Source organism: Lactuca serriola, chromosome 9, assembly GCF_051521515.1.
Source record: "Lactuca serriola cultivar US96UC23 chromosome 9, Lser_US96UC23_V15, whole genome shotgun sequence".
NCBI classification, from domain to species: Eukaryota; Viridiplantae; Streptophyta; class Magnoliopsida; order Asterales; family Asteraceae; genus Lactuca; species Lactuca serriola.
This window is the reverse complement of record NC_136416.1, coordinates 9,176,756-9,196,708: the sequence shown is the minus strand read 5'-3', so window position 1 is coordinate 9,196,708 and position 19,953 is coordinate 9,176,756. Positions and strand designations below refer to the sequence as shown.

Below are 19,953 nucleotides of genomic sequence, written 5' to 3'. Positions count from 1 at the left end.
CAACAGAGTTGTTTGCTCATTTCTTCCCTTTTTCTCGCGTTTTTGCATCTTTTTTCGTGCAAGAATTATCCCGAAGCCCCGGTATCATTCCCGAGCCCCGAAGCAAGTCCCGAGGTCCCGAAGATCCCGAGAAGTAAGATTCCCAAGCCGAAGCTCTGCCCGCGAGGAGTCCGGTTTTTGTGAAGATCTTCCAGATCTGCCGAAGAATACTACTTCTATAAGCCGTAGTGCTGTCCGATCATCTTCTGATCAAGTGAGTGTGTAGTTACTTTCTTCTAACGCATAATTATGAAGTATTTTATACGAAATACGTGTTATGTGTATATTTTGTTGTTATGTGTGTGAATGTATATTCACTTTCTTCTATCTTATAGATCTGATTATTTCTCTATGAAATACGTGTTATGTGTGTGTGCCTCATCTGTTATGTGGAAAATTTATTGATTGAGCATGCTATACAGGTTTTAAAACTATGTATAAAAAATGTATATTTTATCTACTAATATGTTGGGTAGAACATGGGTAGATAGTTAGTGTGTAATAAATAGATGAGAGGCCTCGATGTTGTTTTGATCCAGTCATCTAGCGGAATTTAGATGACGACCACGGACTTTTCTAGACAGTCCAGTGGAACGCTAGCAGGCTCATTACCTGTAGGTGTTAATGAACTTGGGTGTTCATTCGCTGTATTCCATCCCCCTCATGGTTGCCTTATTTGACTTGTATTGCTGAGGAACCCCCGAAGCATGTGTTGTCGCCCCGATGAAATATTCTTAGACTAGGTCCCTTATGTTAGTTGTCTTAGGGACGTAAAGTGAGAATAACGTGAATGGGTAATTGGGTTATTATTGGTTGGTGGAAATTAAATATAATTATTTATTGTGGGTTGAAAATATGCTCACCAGGCTCCCAAGCCTGACCCACTCAGTTTATTTGTATTACAGGAAGTGGCGCAAGGGCATAAGATGGATGAACCATCAAGTGGTTTTGTTTACAAGTCTGCATATGTATATATTTGTTGAATGACTTGTAATGTTATCGTTTATGCTTTATGGTCTGTATCGGAACATGACATCCCGAGTTTTGATTATATAATGAAAATACATTTCTTTATGAAATGCTTTGGTAAATATTATTTTATCACGTTTTGTTTTTGGGAACAAATTCCGCAACTCTTTTAAATCAAAAGGATTTACTCTGAAATTATTTTAAAAGCATAAATGAAAATCGGTCTTTTCTGGCCGAGATTTTGGGGATGTCACAGTTGGTATCAGAGCATTAGTTTAAGCGAACTAGGAATTTGTAGGATTTCTAGACTTAAACTTAGAATGCTAAGTGAAATTTTGAGATATGTGTCTGTTATGTTTTAGACACGAGCACTAGTTTATTTTAGGAAAGTTGCCTAAAATGTTTTATGTGCTAAATGTTATATGTTGCCATATATGATATTATTTGTTCGGATCTATGGTCTGTTGCCGACCGGATCTAGAAACCTTATGTGTGTAGGATTCTAAGCGTACGTCTACGATATTAGAACTAGCATGTAAACGTTTCGGAGTGATAAGGATGATTTGAATATCTATCGTGAATGACGATCTAATTTCACCTTATTCGGTGTATAGATCAAAAATGGTGAGAACAAGAAGTGGAGTTGGAAATGCTGATGAAAACAGGAATCAACCACCAGTGATTGAGCAAATGCCTGTTGTAGCAGCAGCACCTGAGCCAATAACCATGGCTGGTGTGAAAATGATGATTCAAACAATGTTGGATCGTCAAATGGAGGAGACTAGGTGGTTGCTTCAACAGAATCGTGAAGAACTGTCAATTCATGTAAAAGAGCCTGAATTAAATGAAGGGCACTCGGAAGGTGGAAACTTCAGTGGGTCTATTGGTCAAGCCAACCCACCGATAGTTACGCAAAACAACCATGATGGAAGGAATGATGGAATGGGAAGCAAGTACAAGGACTTTCTAACTTGCAAACCATCGACCTTCAATGGAAAGGAGGATCCGATTGGAGTTATGGATTGGATCTCCGAAATGGAGTTAGCCTTCATGACTTGTGGCTGCAGAGGCAAGTTGCATACTATCTATGCAGTGGGGCAATTCCGAGGTGGAGCCGTTCGTTGGTGGAACACTCTAGGGAAGACGTTAAGCCCTAATGAGCCACTGCAATTGACATGGGCAGAGTTCTTGGTGCAGTTCAAGCGCAAGTTCTGCTCGGCTCAAAATCTGTTGGAGTTGGAGAATAAGTTTTTGGCATTGACGAAAGGCAGCATGTTAGTTGATGAATACACTAATAACTTTACAGATAAGATGGAGTTTGCTTTGCGCATCGTTCCAGATGAGCTGACAAAGGTGCACCGGTATGCGAAGGGACTCCCATGGGAGTACGAGGTGCCAGTACGTCAGGCACATACTCTAGAGGCAGCTATCTGGGCTGCCAAATCTGTTGAGAACATGATTAAGGGGAGAACCACCAACAAGGTTGAGGTTGGTGAGAAGAGAAAGATTGAGGGAACATCTGGTTCCGGTAAGAAAAGCAAATTTTCTAAATCTGATTCGAAAAAGTTTGGTGGAGGAAAAGGAGGAGAAGCGAAGTGGTGTGATAAGTGCAAGAAGAAGCACTTTGGGAAATGTAGTGAGGATGTAACCTGCTACAAGTGCGGAAAAATTGGGCATTTTGCCAATGAGTGTCCGAACAACAAAAGGATGTGTTTTGGTTGCAATGAAGAGGGGCACATTTTGAAAGACTATCCGAAGAAGAAGGAGGCAGCTAAGCCCAACATTCCACCAAAGCCGAAGGCGAGAGCCTTTCAGATGACACTTGAGGCTACGAAAGATGAAGCTGATGTCGCTTCAGGTACCTTTCTCGTAAACGAATTACCTTCTCAAATTTTGTTTAATTTTGGAGCCAACTACTCCTTTATTTCGCATGATTTTGGTAGAAAACTAGCTTTGCCTATTGATAGACTAGATAATGCTTTATTAGTCGAAGTTGCTAGTGGCAAGTTTGTACCTGTTAGCCATCGTATGAAAAACATCTTAATCGACCTTAATGGAAATAAGTTTCACGAGGAATTATTGTCTATCGAACTTAATAGTTTCGACATCGTTTTGGGAATGGATTGGCTTAGCACCAATGATGCCAAAATTTTATGCAAGAAGAAGATAGATAAAGTAAACCCGCCTGGGAAAGATTCATTTATGGTGTATGGGGACAAACGCCAAGTAAATTCTGGAATCATTTCCCTAATGAAAGCCAGAAAGTGTTTGACCAAGGGGTGTACATCATATTTAGCATTCGTGATTGATGCTAAGAAGGAAAATAAGGTGATGCAGAGTATACCAGTGGTGTGTGATTATCCGGAAGTATTTCCCGAAGATCTTCCTGGATTACCGCCTGATCGACTATATGGTTCTAAACTCCCATATGGTTTCTGATTTAGCGGAAACTACCCAAAAGCTCTTCGTGCTCCTTCAGAAAACGTGTTTGTATACAACGCAAATACCTACTTCACGATGCTAAGCCTTATCCATCGTGTCGCTATGTTGTTGAGTCTATAAATACGCGATTTTTGTGACATCCCCATTTTTCTTGGCCAAAAAAGACTGTTTTATTTATGCTTATTTCAAATCCGAGTGAACTTTATAAATGCGGATTTTGTCCCATAAAAAGTATTTTCGAAGAAAATATTTTTCGTTGACTATTAAAACTTGGGATATTATAACCAATACAAAACATAAACATAAGCATATTCATTATAGGCCATACATTAACTTATAGTACTAATGTCCTAAACTCCTTGCCTCTCTCGGTGAATTTTACATTCGTACCGCTACCTGTGATACAAAGAAACTAAGTGGGTCAGACTTGAGATTCTAGTGAGCACATAGGGTTTTTAACCCACAATATTATTAATATATTGATTTAAGTACATTTTAACACGCCAAACAGATTTTATCCTAATTACTCATTCCCGTTATTCTCACTCTTTGATCCTAAAATGACAATCTCAAGGATCCTATCCTAAAGGATCTTTGTAACAACGAGTATATAACACTGCTTTGGGGATTCCTTAGCAATGCATGTCAGTAATGCAACCATGAGGAGGATAGAGTACTCGAATGAACATACAATCCATACTCTCGGATAGTATGATCCATTAGCACCTACAGATTGTGAGTCTACTAGTGTTCCATTAGACATTTCTAGAAGAGTTTGTGGTTGGCATCAATACTCTGCTAGATGACTGCTCTCAGTTGGGCATGGTCTCTCACCATTATATTATATTTGGTATGGTCTCTCACCACTATTCTATCTCTGTTATGGTCTCTTACCATTATATTATCTCTAGTATGGTCTCTCACCACTATTCTATCTCTGGCATGGTCGTTTACCATTATATTATCTCTTTTCTCTCTCTATCATCTTTACCCAATACAATATAAGTATAATAACATACATATATAATTTACTGTGAGTAAAAAACTTATCTCATTTAGCACAATTATTAGGAAGGCAGATAATAAACACATAAGACATCTAAGAAAATTAAAGACTTGATATCTATGTGTAAGCTGGAAAAAAAAACTATGCACTCACTTGACAAAAATGGATGCCTCGGAATTTTAGTAGAACTTCGCCTTGGTACTTTATCTTTTCCTCTGACGTGACTTATGTTCACATTACTAAATCTTAGTCTTATATTCCTGACGACTAATGATAGTCTAGATTCCTCACAGATCTCAATGTCCACATCAAGATTTATGAAGGAACAACTGGGTAGGATCATATCGAAGGTAGGGTCCGTTTGGTATATAAAGTATATTGTTTGGAAATCCTACTTTAAAAACCTCACTAAATCTAGCCTAGACATCATCCTTGTAAGTAGACCAATCAGTATAGTTGTAACATCTCGACTCCTAGGTATAATATTTATATATTTATTTATGAGTTGTTTGAGCAACTCGACGAGTTGGATACCCCAACTTGTCGAGTAGAGGCGGATTAACCACGTGGGTTTTATGACCAACTCGACGAGTTGGCACTATGAGAGGAAACCCTAATTCTCTGGGGTTGGGTCCTATTTAAAGGACCTTAAGCCCTCATTTCCGCCTCACTAGCCACCTTACTCCCATGTGTGAAACCTAACCGCCTATATTGAGCTTAGAGAGAAAGAGAGCTAATCTTTGGGCATTTTGGTGCACTTTTTGAAAAGAAGAAAAGAGTATCAATGCAAAGAACGAGAAGAGGCTGTTGGATCTAGTGTTATTTCATCTATAGCTTTTGTGGAAGGTAAAAAGTCTTCACCTAGCTCATTATTGTGATTAGATCTCGTTTTCATGGAGTTTTAGGGCTTTTTTCATCTTTCCTTGAGACTTTGAGTGTGTTGAACTTACCAAGTGATTGAGACTTCAAATCTGGACCTTGTGAGGTCCCTAGATTCCAAAGGTCCCAGCTTTATCCAGCTATAGAGGAGCTTTTATGCTTAAGACCCTAAATGGAGCTTGTTTTGGCATTTAAAGCCCTAAGTGTCATGCATGGACGTAAAGATTGTAGCTTTATGTGGTATCCCATTCTTGGGAGGCTAGATCTAGAGTTTAGAGTTGTGAATTTACTTTAAAATGTCTGAATGAGAAAAGAGACTTAAGAGACTTGCCGAGTTGATGAGCCAACTCGACGAGTCGGCTAGGGTTTTCCCCGATGAGTCTGGTCACGGCGATTTGATGAGACAACTCAACGAGTTAAGATGGATTTTCGCAACATTTCTAATGAAACAAGGGGGCTTGACGAGTCACAGAGATGCACTCGACGAGTTGGGTCAACATGGAATGTTGACTCGAGTGTTGACTTCAGTTGACTTTAGGGTTTGGTCAAGACAAGGATTATTGAGACCATGGAGGGGTAGAATGGTCTTTTACCCATTCCAAGAGTTAGAGAGAGAATAGCCTTTGGTTTATTTAAAGTTGTGATTGGTGTGTTAATTAGTGATAATTATCATATGTGTTAAGCGGAGGCTAGATCGGTGATTCGTGTACGAGGTTTATTTGCTTGCTTACGAGGTGAGTCTTCTCATTATACTTACCTAGAGTGGTAATCTTTGTGTGACCCGAGGGTCTTGTGTGCTTATATTGAGTATTGTGATATCCTGTATTATGTCTTTGTGATTTATGTTGTATATTATTCTGAGCTTACTGAGTTAGGACCGGAGGGTCCACCCGAATTGTGGGAACGGAGGGTTCCACTAAGATATATTGACCGGAGGGTCTTATTTGAGTATAGTCATGAGAGGCTAATGAGATGTGTGTGGTATTTTGGGGAACTCACTAAGCTTCGTGCTTACCATGTTACGTGTTATGTGTTTCAGGTACTTCTCAGGATCACGGGAAAGCGTCGGTTTAATTGTACACACGAGATGGAGTCATGTCTTTGAGGATCCTGGATTTTTATTCATACGATTATGGATATGTGTTTTTGATACTTTAGGGGTTTTGTGAAATGAGTTAATGAGAACCATGTGATTTTAAAATGAAAATTTTGTCTGAAAATTTACGGTGTTACAATAATGACTTGGAATCACTAATAAACCTTAATTATAGGTTCATAATAACAACTATGACTATAATTAAAAGTTACACTTGAATAAAATAAGTGTAGCTTAACTTACAGAACTTTTAGCAAAAATCGAAAAATTATGCGGGCAGAACTCTGAATCGGGAGTTCTAATTGTCATCTTTTTGACACTACATGGCCTCGCTAAAGTGGTAGGGAACTAGAGAGTAAAGGGCTAGAGTATTCCAGAGAGAATCTGGATGAAAGGGGTGAGAAATGAGGCTGCAAAACGTAGTTTATATAGGGCTGAAAAGCAGAAGCGTGTCGCGCACTCTGTCGAGGTGCGCCGTGCAAATTGTCGGTGCGCTAATGTGGCCTTTTCTGAGTGGTGACACGTTTCGACAAGATGCTTGAGTGTCAGGGCGTGTCGCGCATGTTGTCTGTGCGCACAGTTGCGCGTGAAAAATCTTATTTTCTTCAAATATTCATATCTTCTGCATACGAGATCCATTTTTAAATCATTTTATATCTATGCATAGCTATCGACGAGATCTACAACTTTCGTTTAGTCTCTGTCGACTAATTCTCACATTATTTTTAAATCTATATTTTTAACATACTCAGATTGTTAAAGTCAGTTAAAAATTCATAAATTTATCGTCCGACGTATGTTTTCGACTGTCTTTATATTGACAGACTTCTATTAACAAGATATTTAATTCTTTTTTAGGTTGTTTTTCTTAACAATCGACCGATTTGAATTTCGGTTTTTGTGGCGTATAATGTTACGCTGAAACTTCGAAAAATCCAAACTTCCTCTCACAAAGTCAGATTTGAACGTTCTCTATATATACGCTCTTAGTTTTACGATTACTACAAATTTTGTTTAGATCACTTTATCAAAATTTTACTTTTTATGATACGCAAAGTCATGTCGGTTTGATCGCAAAACTTCGAAGAAGCATAATTTCTCCATACGAAGTCGGATTTTAGTGTTCTTTACATGTACAGAATCTTTGTCACATATACTATAACTTTGTTTAAGATTATTTATCCTAAATAATCTTTTATCAAAAATTCATTTTTAACGCTTATTATATCTTGATTGACTAGCTCGAATCTGCAGGTGTTAGAATTTTAAAACTCTAATTTGGTGTGTAACCCTTGGAACTTCTCCCAAGAAGTTAGAAGGTATTCCAAATATCCAACCTTTTGAGTCGATTTCAAAGGTAGAGATACAGTTTGGAGCGAAGATTTGAAGAATCTAATCGATAAGCATTAGAACGACAAATCGGTTTGCTTAATGGTCATGTTTTGTAAATCGTTTCTTATTCTGTTTTTGTCTTTCAATTATGGGGTAAAACCCTAATGTTGTCACTAGATTAGATGTAACCTAACGATTTGGTGTGATTCAATTGTTCGAATATTTGGTTTTATTTAATATATTGTTTTTTATAACTAACCTTAAAATTTTCAAAATAATCGTTATTCTAGTTTTATTAGGATTAAAAAAGATACATTACCATAAACTTGTTATGGTTACTATAATTCATTAGACTAATATCTCATTAATTACATACCATATTTAGATTTCTGTTTATGTATTTGAGTCTATCTCTACTTTCCTTTAAAACAATTTATTTTGTGTATTTAAACACTTTGGGAGATGATGATAATCAACGAACCATAAAATTTTTATCAGGCCTCTTTGATCTTTCCCTCCTTCTTCACCCTTCCCTGTCGACCAAGTCAACGTTTCTTGTTTAGCTTTTCAACAATGGCAGTACTCATCATTGGTTCTGTTCTTGCTTGCCTTACAATCATGTTTGACTTATATTCGGTCATAGATTTCTCAAAAAACATACAGGAAATCCCCGATTACATGTTCTATCCTACACTTAGCATCATCATCACCTCATTAACTGTCTTTTATACCGCAGTCTTTCTACAGTTTTGCAAAGTGTGTAGTGGAATGAACAAGGCAATGGTTTTCTCATTAATGTGGGTTGTTGCTAATGCCACATGGGTTCTCTTCTCTTTTGCTATGATTTGTCCTAGTGTCATAACTCGAGGGATGCATCGCTTGGTGATCACTGAAGGATATCTTGCATTGATGTAAATCGACAGTAGCAAGAAGTTTTGTTTTTATCAATATAACTTTCATTTTCATTGTTATTTTCTTGTTTTAGTTGTTAGCCGGTTAATCTATCTATGATTTTTAGTTGAAGGTTGTTTGGAAGTTGATCGATTTCAATGACAAATTATAATATTTAACCTAACAATTTATATTTCTTATAGCATTTGTCTGTGTGATTTTTGTTTTTTTCTTTTTCAACTAGGCGAATCATCGCGCGTTGTGCGATAATAAAATTATATATTTAAAATAATAACTTTTACCAAATTATTATTTAATATTTCTACTTTGAAACATAATGTTAGTAGTAAAGCAAACATATAGTTAACATATTAGTTTTATTAAACATTATAGTTTAATTTTTAAGTCATTGTGATATATACAATTATTTGATAATTTTATAAACCGTTTAATATTGTGTAAATTATATATCAAATGCATGATAATATAATGGGTAACAAAACGTATGAACAAAAATATGAACTGTAATTTTTAGTAAAATAAAAATAGAAAAATATCTATTATAACATTTGTATTAAAAAGATATATATACAACGAATAATAAAAAAATATGAAAAATAAATACTATAACTTTTAGGGTTAATGTCATAAAAACCATCAAGTTTTCAGGGTTTTGCCGTTTTTGCCCAAAGTTGAAATTTATGTCCGTTTTTACCCAAACATTTTCGAAAAAATGTTCGGTTTTACCCTTTTACCGGTGATAATAGGTTTTCTAGGTTACCATTATATTAAATTCACAAAAAAAAAATCCTTAAGTTTACCATTTTTTGCGTTTTTACCCTTAAGTTTATAATTTTTTTTTACACTTTTACCCTAAGTATATTTTTTTCATAATATACATATTCATATGATTTTTCTGCTTGAATACGTATAATATGAAAAAAATATATATATAGGGTAAAAGTGTAAAAAAAGTTATAAACTTAAGGGTAAAAACGTAAAAACAAGCTGTAAACTTAAGGGTTTTTTTTTTGCGAAGTTAATATAATGGTAACCTGTTATCACCGGTAAAATGGTAAAACCGAACATTTTTTGAAAATGATAGGGTAAAAACGAACAAAAAATTCAACTTTGGGCAAAACCGAAAAAACCCTGAAAACTTGAGGGTTTTTATGACATTAGCTATAACTTTTAATAACATAAAAACGCTAAAACATCTATTATAACATTTATATTAACTCTTCATATTTAAATCACAAATCTCTTCAAATACATTAATGTTTTTAAGGAGCAAAACTTTACAACCTTATAAAAGAAAGGAAAATAAAAAGTTATTAGTGATTACTAATTAATAATCATAAGTTAAAAACTCTTGAGTTGTAACTAATAAATATACATAAATTAGAAAACTATTGAGTTGTAGTGTGAGTTTCAAATAAATGAATACGGTACTTGGAAGTGTATTATTATTATTATTATTATTATTATTATTATTATTATATTCGTGTAAATAATTGGTTTTGATGCATCATTTTAATCCCTTCAATTGTTAAACATAAAGATATTTAATTATAAATTTATAACATACATAGGTGCATATATATGTTAAACAAATCACATATAATATATATATTTCCGTAAATGTCATATGTAATTATTGTCGTAGTAATATGGATAAATTACTTTCATATGAAGAACATATCATGATACGTCGATCATAATTACGTATCAAATGTTCAAAATTATGTTATCTTTTAAATATTGTCTTTTAAATATGTTGTGTAGGATAACCCAACAAAAATATAATAGAAAATAAACATAATCAAAATAGAAAAACTACAATCAAATAAATAAGAGCATTGGGTAGTTGAATATATAAATAAAGATGTTACATAAACATACATTTAAATCAAAAGAAAAAACTAATATTCGTCAACTTTGCTCAAACAAAAAAAGCTATATTCATTTTATGAATCTTCTTTCTTCATTTAACATCATTCAACCATAGAAACTTGATGACAATTCTTCACTAACCTGCAATCAAAATATTTTTCTTGAAAAAGAAGAATCATAAAGATATTCCAAGCAAAACATTGATGTTTGGAGAGTCACATTCAAGATTGAGTAATACACACAAATCACATATAAAGATTAAATGAGAAACTGAATATAAAGAAAGAATAGAAAAGCTTCATTTGTTTTGGTTGAAAGAACAAATCATATTACAATTACCATCGATGTGACATAACCCATTTCTTCAAATCATCATATTTGGATCGTGAATGCTTCAACTACATAAAAACTTTTGAATCACAATATCTTCAAATCCTTCTTACATGTAAGATTTTATATAACACAAAAGACACAAAAGACACAAAAGATTGGTCTTTTTATACTAAACTTTTCACTAAATGCTAATTAAACATAATATAAGTTATAAAACTTTTGAGTGTTCAATCATAATTAAGAAAACTTTTGAGTTGCATTAGTTAAAAAATGGGGTTTCAAATGAATGTAGTTTGAGGAAGTTAAAAAAAGGGAGTTTCAAATGCATGAGATTCAAGAAAAAAAATGCTAGTTTTATAAGTATGTATGATTATTATATGCAACCTCGCCGTTTGTATCTTGTTCGATTTTTCATATTTTATGTTAGAAAAAAGTTAGCGAATATCAATTACTAACTTGGATATTTCAAGGATTGTGTGTGAAAATGCTTTACAAAATCTGTCAACCCTATTGCATGGATAATCATGAAACCAGATTTGCGATAATTCATAAATACATAATTATTTTTAGTTATTTGGGGGAAAACTGTGTCTGTTGAGGGGATATTAGTGGGACCTTTGTATCCCAAGTAACCCCTAGATCACTTAGGTTATCTAATGTACTTTTATTTTCTCATGCGTGTGAAATAGTTGCGTACTATTTATGTGTGTCTGGCAGCAACTGTGCGTGAAATAGCAATGTACTTTAATTATTTAATTTCTATGTATTTCAGCATTGAAAGTAAAATGCTTAAAAGATAGCAATATAGGTGGGTTAAATTTTAAAAAAGCATTGAACTCTTCCTGTATTTTCTGTGTCTATTTCAACTTTGCGTCACAGATAATTTTTCCTGTTAAGCAACAAATTTATAAATTTCTGTAAGTTTTTCAATTGAAATAGCATTAAAGTTTCAAGTTTTTCAATTGAAATAATATTTTTAAAATAGCATTCAACTCTTTCCTGGTTACAGGTAGTTTTGGAAGATTTTTATAGAACTTTGAAATAACATGCAAGTCCTATTATATTTCTGCAACCCTCCTTCCATCCCTTCTTCAATCCATCAAAACAATCATAGAACTTACTAAAAGATGTTTTTTCCATCTGTCATTATAGTAACTTCAAGTTTCTTAGTGAAACCTTGATTTGATCTTATTTCTTCTTCATATGACCAAAGCTTTGAATAGTGTTCAACAAGAGTTCCTTCTATTAGTTGTAATGCATATTTTTTGGCTGTCCCGCACAGTGGCGGACCTATGTAGGGCATTTGGGGTCCCGGGCCACTGCTCAATTTCCGGCACGCAGTGTAAATTTTTTTTTTTTTTTTTTTTTTTGGTTTTTTCTATTAGGTGCACCCGCTTGAAGTACGAGGGACACCCCTACTAAAACAATTTGCGTCCGCCACTGCTCCTGCATTGACTTAGACCGACATAAATTCCAAACTTCTTCATTACTTGTAGCCTTAATTTTCCTACACTCATCGTGTATTTATGTATTATTTCTTTTGTACAATGATTCCCCAACAAAGCATAAGTAACGAATGAACCCAACTTATAATTCCTAGCACAATTGTGATCACCCTTCAAAGACTTGATCTGGAAGGTTTCTTCATCACTCATCCATGTTGCCCACAACCTGAATGTGCATTCACCCCCATGCAACACCTAACCAACAACCTTTTTCTATCATTTTTTTCAAACCAAAGTTGACACCCATTGGCAACAGTATAGTCATTTATTCAAAGTATGAGCTTTTGGTTTTTCCAATGTGTTAGCCTCATTGAAAATGGAGTGTACTCGAGTATTGGGTTCAGATTCAACCTCAATCTCATAAGAATCATCATTGTTGTTGTTATCATCTTCATCCCCTTCAATACATAATTGATTCGATGATGAGTCCATAGTCATTGTTTCCTTATTAAACTCCTAATGTCTCCTTCATTTCCACCTTCACCACCAACCATACATGAATCAAGGTCATCTTCTTCTTGGTTACTGAAAACATGTATGCGTATGAAGAAAGTGTTCTTCCCGCATCATATCATATAATGACATATTTGAAAGGTAAATTAAAACGTTAGATGGTCGGTCTAATGAGCAAAAAAAAAAAATACATAATTGGCCAATCCAAGACAAGAAGAAAACATGAATGTGCTACATTATCAATTTTCCTTTTGATTATTGGTAAGTTGCTAAATAACAACAGATCATAAACTTAGTCATTAAAAAAATCGTTGACTAGACATTTTACATATAAGAGGTAATATACATTTAAAAACCCAACAACCTGTCCTGATATATACATGTAAAAATAACTATCAACCTGTCTTGACTTCACAGTTCACAGCTACCTAATTAATTTCATTGTCTTGTAGTTGTTGTATGGTTTGAAAAATAAGGATGCCTCAAAGCCTCGTCCACAGTTAATCGATCCTCCTGTAGTTCAATTTCCATTAGTTACCATGTCAAGTTCAGCATTTTTTTTTTTAAAAAAAAAAGGTAAATAAAAGAACAAGTTACACAACATTCACTAACTAAACAGAACAAACAACGATTATATTGACATATATATATTAGCAAAGTGTAAGAACTTACGGGATCCCAAACTAATAGTTGGCGCACTAATCTCAAAGCCCAAACATCACTAAACCTGCTTAAAAAAAAACCATAATTAATGTAAGAAGCCAAGCCATGAAGCAAAGTGTTGAAGAAGATGATAATTAAACATAATAATATGGTTGATGATGATGATGGAAACAATTAAAACCAACCCTATTCCAAGAGGATCTCTACTCTTTATCTGACTTGAAAAGAATTCCTCCGAGCATTTCCATGAAGCTGGTGACCCTGTCCTCTACATCCAAAAATTATAAAACTTCATTACCACAAAACCTTTTTTTGTTTAAAAAAAAAACATGAAAGATGAGAACTAACCTTCCCTTTTGAGGAACTCCCCGGGAGCAAAATGCATAATTCCATGAATGACCTAAGTCTGCCACCACACCAGAGAAGAGAATCAAAGCTAGTGAATCTTACTTGATATGTTAATTTAGGGTTTCAATTAAGCATGGTATTGGAATCAAAAGAAAAAGATGAACACTTTAAAGGGTTGTAAATGTAGAAACCATAACTGTGGATATTAATTACAGTTGAAAATTAATTAATGTTTCCGGACTTACTTATAAGCCAGCTCCTTTAATCCTTCATTCCAACCTTCAAGGTGTTGATTTAAAAGGGCATGAGTTCTGGCATTTATCTGGAACACATTTGGTGATCCTATAATCAACTCTAACATCACAACCCCAACACTCCACATATCATACCTATCAAATCAAAATTCAAAATAGGAATTAAATTACAACATATACTTACTTTACTTCATAGAAATTACCAAGGAAAAGGGATTAATTTGTTCATTATGATTTATGATAGACATACTTTGTATTCATGCTTGCTGGCCCTTGAGACCAAGTAGCATTCAGAAAAGCTTCTGGAGGCATATACTCATATGTTTGTTCATTCCTGATAAATACAACAAGATTTGTAAGTTTTTAGAGGAAATACTAAATGAGAAAACCAGCACAAATTCATAGCATTAGGCTATTTACTGCAAACAAAAGAATAAACAAATAAAAAAGAAACACCTTGAAGGTCCAGCAGACCCATATAAATGCTTTATAGTAAATTCATCTATTGCACTCCCAAAGTCAATAATTCGCCTTTAAAAAAAAAAAGAACAATGGATTAAAAAAAAAACACATCTTCATGAGACTATAAATGACAAGATTTGTAAATTACTCTGAAAATACATTTTAGTGGTATAGTTCATATTTCCACTTGGGCTTCCTTTCAGGCATCTTCCGGTATCCCGATCTTCAAAGCAAATAACCATGTTCTCTTCCAAAAAAAAAAGAAATTGGAAATTAAAAATCATGCCTATTTAGGAAAAACAGAAGGTGGAGAAATTAGTATTCTCACCAGGTTTAATATCTCTGTGGGTGATGTTCCGATCATGACAAGACTTGAGTGCCATTAACTACGATAAAATAGAAAAAAGAAAAGTAACATGTTAAGATTATTGATAATAACAGAAAAAGAAATGTAACAAAAAAAAAAAAATTAGCAAACAAAACACACCAATTGCCATATAAGATTGCGAATTTCATCTTGGCCTGCTTTTGTAGTCTTCAACCAGTGCCACCAGTTTGAGGGATGCAGTATACGTATATGCTTAATATGATCATCATTCACATTTTTTGTTGTGTCATCACTACTTCCCACATCTTCTGCTGTGTACAAAAGTTTTGATAATGATACGCCTTCATGACGGAATACAAGCCATATCTCATTTGACCTCGACTCAAATGACTCGATATATCTTGCAATATGCTTCACTCCTTCTTCATAAGCCTGTCTTTTCCTTGTTGAGGACATATGTTCTGGTGGTTGATGATGATCCTCTGAATCATTCCTTCTTAAAAAACTATACATATACAGATATGATTCTTTTGAAGGAGACGCCGAGGCATTTAGAAAAACTTCACCAAAATACTTCTCCCGTAAACCGCTTAGGTATACTGCGTTCCCCTTTTCTACCTGTTTTCATTTTGTGGCATTTCATTATTTGTGCAAACATAAAAATTAAAAAAAAATGAAATTGATTTACCATTATACGCTTCAAAATGAACATGTCAGCATCGAGAGGTCCAGAAGTAAAGTTAGTTTGGGTTGTGCTTCCATTTTCGGAGCCAAGATGAGTGGTGTAAAATTGGGATGTTTTGTTTGAATCATTTCTTTGTTGGAGATAATTCCAGTGAAAAGCAACCCAAACTTCTCCATATGATCCTCGGTCAAATCTTTTCTTCAGTATATACCTATAATTATAAAAACTGAAAATATTAACCACAAACTATACAAGATAACCAAATAATAAGTATAGAACAAAACAGTACCTGGTGTTAGGAGAGGTGGGTTCATATGATTCTTGATTTGGTTCAATGGTATGTGAAGGGAGTGATTCTAGAAACCCTAGAAAACTTGCAAGGCCTTCAGGATTAATGCACTGATCTCTATCTCCACCATTAGACCTCCCATAGTGCAAACACATCATCTGATCACGGTATAAATTTAAAGGTCTCCCTGCATTTACATAACAAATTACAAATCAACTATTAAATGAAGTGGAAGAAAGAAAGAAAGAAAAAAGTGGAAGTCTACTAACCATAACTATGGTCAAGTAAGTCAGGTAAGGTTGGTGAGCCATATATAGAGTCATGATCATCTTTTGCAATCCAGAATGTGTAGTCATCCTTTTCATTGAGGCTCTTGGATAGATAGAAACATCTGTAAGTGTTGTGTTTTCCTTCAACCTATTGCACAAGTATAAAAAAACCAACATCATTCACAGTTTCCAACAACCTATATGAAGATATGGTGATCAACATCATTCACAAGAATATAGCCATTATATAGGAGATGGTGTCATGGTAAATAACAGAGAATAGAAAGGGTAATGGACCTGGACCTGCTAAATATCAAATTTATCATGGCAACTTTTGCAGAAAAAGGAATTAAAACCAGATAACACAGAGATTGACCTCACCAATAACCTTCCAAACTTGTCAATAACTGAATCAGCATTCTCCGAATCTACAAGTTCAAATATGTTTCCATAAATGAACAACAGTAATGAAGTAAATCAAGGTAATATAAGCAATTATACTTATATACTCATTCATGGTTAACACTTCCAAGATTCTTGTCATAGATTAGTCACACACAAACAATTTTCACTTTGATAATAGAGATTAAATTGTGTAACACAGGGAGATAAGAACCTATTAGAAGATTCACATTTTTATATCTGAAATGCTTTTAGTGGTGGAGCAACTAGAATATAAAAATTTTCATATCTCTTGAGTATACTGAAATAAACAGAAATCGTTTTAACTTTAACCAAATCCAAATGTTTGCTGCACCACTTATACCAATACACCAAACAAAATAGGAAGTTCAATTAATAGAAATTACCAGATTGTTCATCAATGTAATTCTGCAATCTGACATCACTGGATCGTTCACTAGGCAGAGCTTCTACTCCAAATGGAACTACAACAGCTGCTACATTATCCATACTGCCTCTTTCAAGAGCAGTATCAACAATGCAATCAGCTAACGAGTATGAACATGAAGAACTGTTGATTAATTCCAGGGGAGCATCAGTATGTAGTTGCCAGAACAGATCACAGACATCCTGTGAGCTCAGCTTTTCAAGAACACCATCAGATGCAGCTACTAAATAACTATCATTGGGTGTCAGAGGTTGCCAATCTGTCACCTCTGGAACAGATATAACACCAAACCTGATAAAAACACAACATGATTCAAATAAGTAATTAGTAACAGCCTTTTCTGACTTCAATAAAATGCAAATCTCACTTTTTGTAGGACACGTCACCAATAGCACGTGAAACTGCAAGTTGACCATTGACCCTGGATACACCTGCCCACTCCAAGACATGACCTCCAGCAGATTCTACCCTGGACCTTTCATCTGCTCTGTCTGGATGGTGATCATTGGTCAACTCTTTGACAGAAAAATGGGTCAAACCATCAGATGCTGCCAATTTGAAGTTCCCATAGTCTTTCATGCGTACAGAGGCACCATCACGCTTTCTCTTCCTATACAATCTCACTAAAGTAGCTGCCATTTACAAAATTCATCCATTATCAAACTTTCCTGATTTCATCATCAGAACTGCATAATCAAATAAGCATGTAACATTACAAGACGAAATGTGTACACAACCAACACCTTTTCTAACCTTTAGCTTCAGGAGGAGGCTGGAACATCTCAGAGCATAGGAAAGCCTTTGAGTCTCCAACATTGGCAGCAAGAATTTGATGATCTGCTATTAATATAACTGCTGCAGTGGAGCCAGAGTTGAAGCTGTATCTAGAAGCCTCCTATAGAAAAAGCAATAAACAAACCATAAAATTGTCACTACCAAATAAAAAAATCACTATAATTACCACTCACCTTGCTGAATGCTGCATCAATATCATCAATTGCCCTCAGCAATGCTTCCTTCAGAATTTCCAAGTGGAATGCTCCATTGAAGATGGTTGATGATGTAAACTTAATCCTGTGACAAATATGTCAAAAATTTCTTGTTAGGAAGTTGATGTTGGAATTGCTCAGTGTGGAGCACATTAGGAGGTGACATTATAAACTATGTGAGAGAGCAAGAGGGAGGGAAGGAGGGAGAGAGAATGAGACCTTCCAATATGTAGAACATGTTCACCCAGTTTCTCATCCCAACTAAGCATCCGAGAAGCATGGTCATGTTCTCCCTTATTGGGTAGCATTCCCCTTGATGTCTTGGACAAAAAGGAAAATGCGTTATCAAGGAGAAAATAAGTATGCAGTGTGAAATACTCCAATAACAGCTTTGAGGCCATCTCACTAGCTTCTGCACCATTATGTCCATCAAAAACAGCCACAATGCCAACTGAAGTATCTCTAATGCCTTTGGGGTCTGCAACAGTATGAGAAATCAACCATTAAAACCCAAGTTTCATGGTTATGAAAAACACGGAGCTTAGTCATTGCATATCTTTAAAACAGCTATGCACTTCAAGGGCCAACGAGACTCATACACCTGCAACTATATACTATCTTATGGTAACTGCTAACTATACCATTGATGTTTTCTCACCTAATTCCATAATTTAGTTTGTTTTTTTGCAATTTCAAAAGAGAAAATGGCAGATGTAAACCTACATAGTAAGCTTGACTGCTTGAGTGCCTTCTATAAGAAGAAAGAACCTCCTCTTGGAACAAAATACTCTGCTAAGTACCGGAAGTAACATGAAAGATGGGAAGAAGCAATTCAGTGAGAACCTATTTTGCTTGATACCGAGTGACTTCTGTAATTCCCAACAAAAACCAACAATCCTCTTATAAGATAACGCACTGGCACTTCCCATTCAAAAGTTAACTAATCAGTTTACAGGTTTAACACGAGCTTACTTTTCCTATAATCCTATTTGTGTTGATCCTTGTATGATTTAGTATATCAATACATATCAAATTTGAGTTAAAAAGTAGAAATCAATCAGAACACAGTTGTAAACCGGCAGGAGTATCAAGTATACATAAACATATTCAGCCATTTATTAAACATCGTGTATACATATACAAGCAAAACTGCAAAATCAAACTTGATGCCTACAAATCAGACACGTAAATGAAACATACATCTTACCTGGAAAAGGAATCCGGATGTCCAGAGTACAGAAAGTGCGATCTTCCAGAGATTTTCGTCGGCCCTGACGTGTAGCCGATTGACATCTCCCAGCTGTGGATTGCCTCCGACGATCATGTTTTGGCAAACTCCATCGAGGGCATTTTGGCGACCGGAACACTGCTGGCGCACCGCCTTCTTTATACACCGCCAAGCACGTCGATGATTCGCCGGCGGTACGTGTTATTATACAGATAACAAACCCTAAAACGAACAAACTGAATTTTTTTATGTTCATAGTTTGAAAATGCAAACCACAGTCGATTCTGATAACGATATTGAATTCATGAAAGAACTGTTCCTGTAATCGGAAGTCATCCTTCGGCAGAGCTCGTTTGAATTAACGGTTAAACCGATCAAGGATTAAAGGGGGTTTTCAGAAGTACTGGGTAAATTATTACAATACCGTTTTTTTTTTTTTTTTTTTGACAAGTACGACAAATTGAATATTTTTTATTTTTCCACTTACCACCATTAAATATAGCCATAATTACAAAAATGGTCCATGTATTTAGCTTAAAATTGTCATTTTTATTTAAAAAATTTTGGACTAATACAAATAGTCCAAAATATAAGTTTTATTGTGGGTTTGGTTAAAAAAATTAAAAATTATTAAAATGACAGATTTTCTCTTTCTATTGTTTTTTCTTTTTTTATTTAATTATTTCTTAACTTTTAAAAAGAAGAGAGAGAGAGAGAGAGACAAAGAAAAAGAAAATCTCACGTACCCTC

The 19,953-nt window shown here is 34.8% G+C and overlaps 1 protein-coding gene across 3 annotated transcripts; it reads right to left on the bottom strand.

Annotated features, from left to right (window-relative positions):
- Positions 1-13,067: 13,067 nt before the first annotated feature.
- LOC145072628 (kinase superfamily protein) lies at positions 13,068-19,590 on the bottom strand. Of its 3 annotated transcripts, XM_079019084.1 has the most exons (20): positions 19,183-19,588; positions 18,195-18,453; positions 17,955-18,060; positions 17,740-17,881; positions 17,354-17,618; positions 16,946-17,277; positions 16,518-16,564; positions 16,137-16,284; positions 15,868-16,054; positions 15,582-15,789; positions 15,053-15,511; positions 14,894-14,951; positions 14,725-14,812; positions 14,560-14,634; positions 14,354-14,437; positions 14,095-14,238; positions 13,850-13,907; positions 13,687-13,769; positions 13,511-13,565; positions 13,068-13,351 (listed from the first exon to the last, which is right to left on the bottom strand). In XM_079019084.1, the coding sequence occupies exons 1-20, from the start codon at positions 19,457-19,459 to the stop codon at positions 13,277-13,279; spliced, it is 3,150 nt and encodes a 1,049-aa protein (XP_078875210.1). In that variant the 5' UTR covers positions 19,460-19,588; the 3' UTR covers positions 13,068-13,276. The 3 variants fall into 3 exon arrangements, with proteins under 3 accessions (XP_078875210.1, XP_078875212.1, XP_078875211.1); XM_079019085.1 differs by lacking the exons at positions 13,068-13,351; positions 13,511-13,565; positions 13,687-13,769; positions 13,850-13,907; positions 14,095-14,238 and having other exon boundaries at positions 14,349-14,437; positions 14,714-14,812; positions 19,183-19,590; XM_079019086.1 differs by lacking the exons at positions 16,518-16,564; positions 17,354-17,618; positions 17,740-17,881; ... (1 more) ...; positions 18,195-18,453; positions 19,183-19,588 and having other exon boundaries at positions 16,946-17,132.
- Positions 19,591-19,953: the final 363 nt, after the last annotated feature.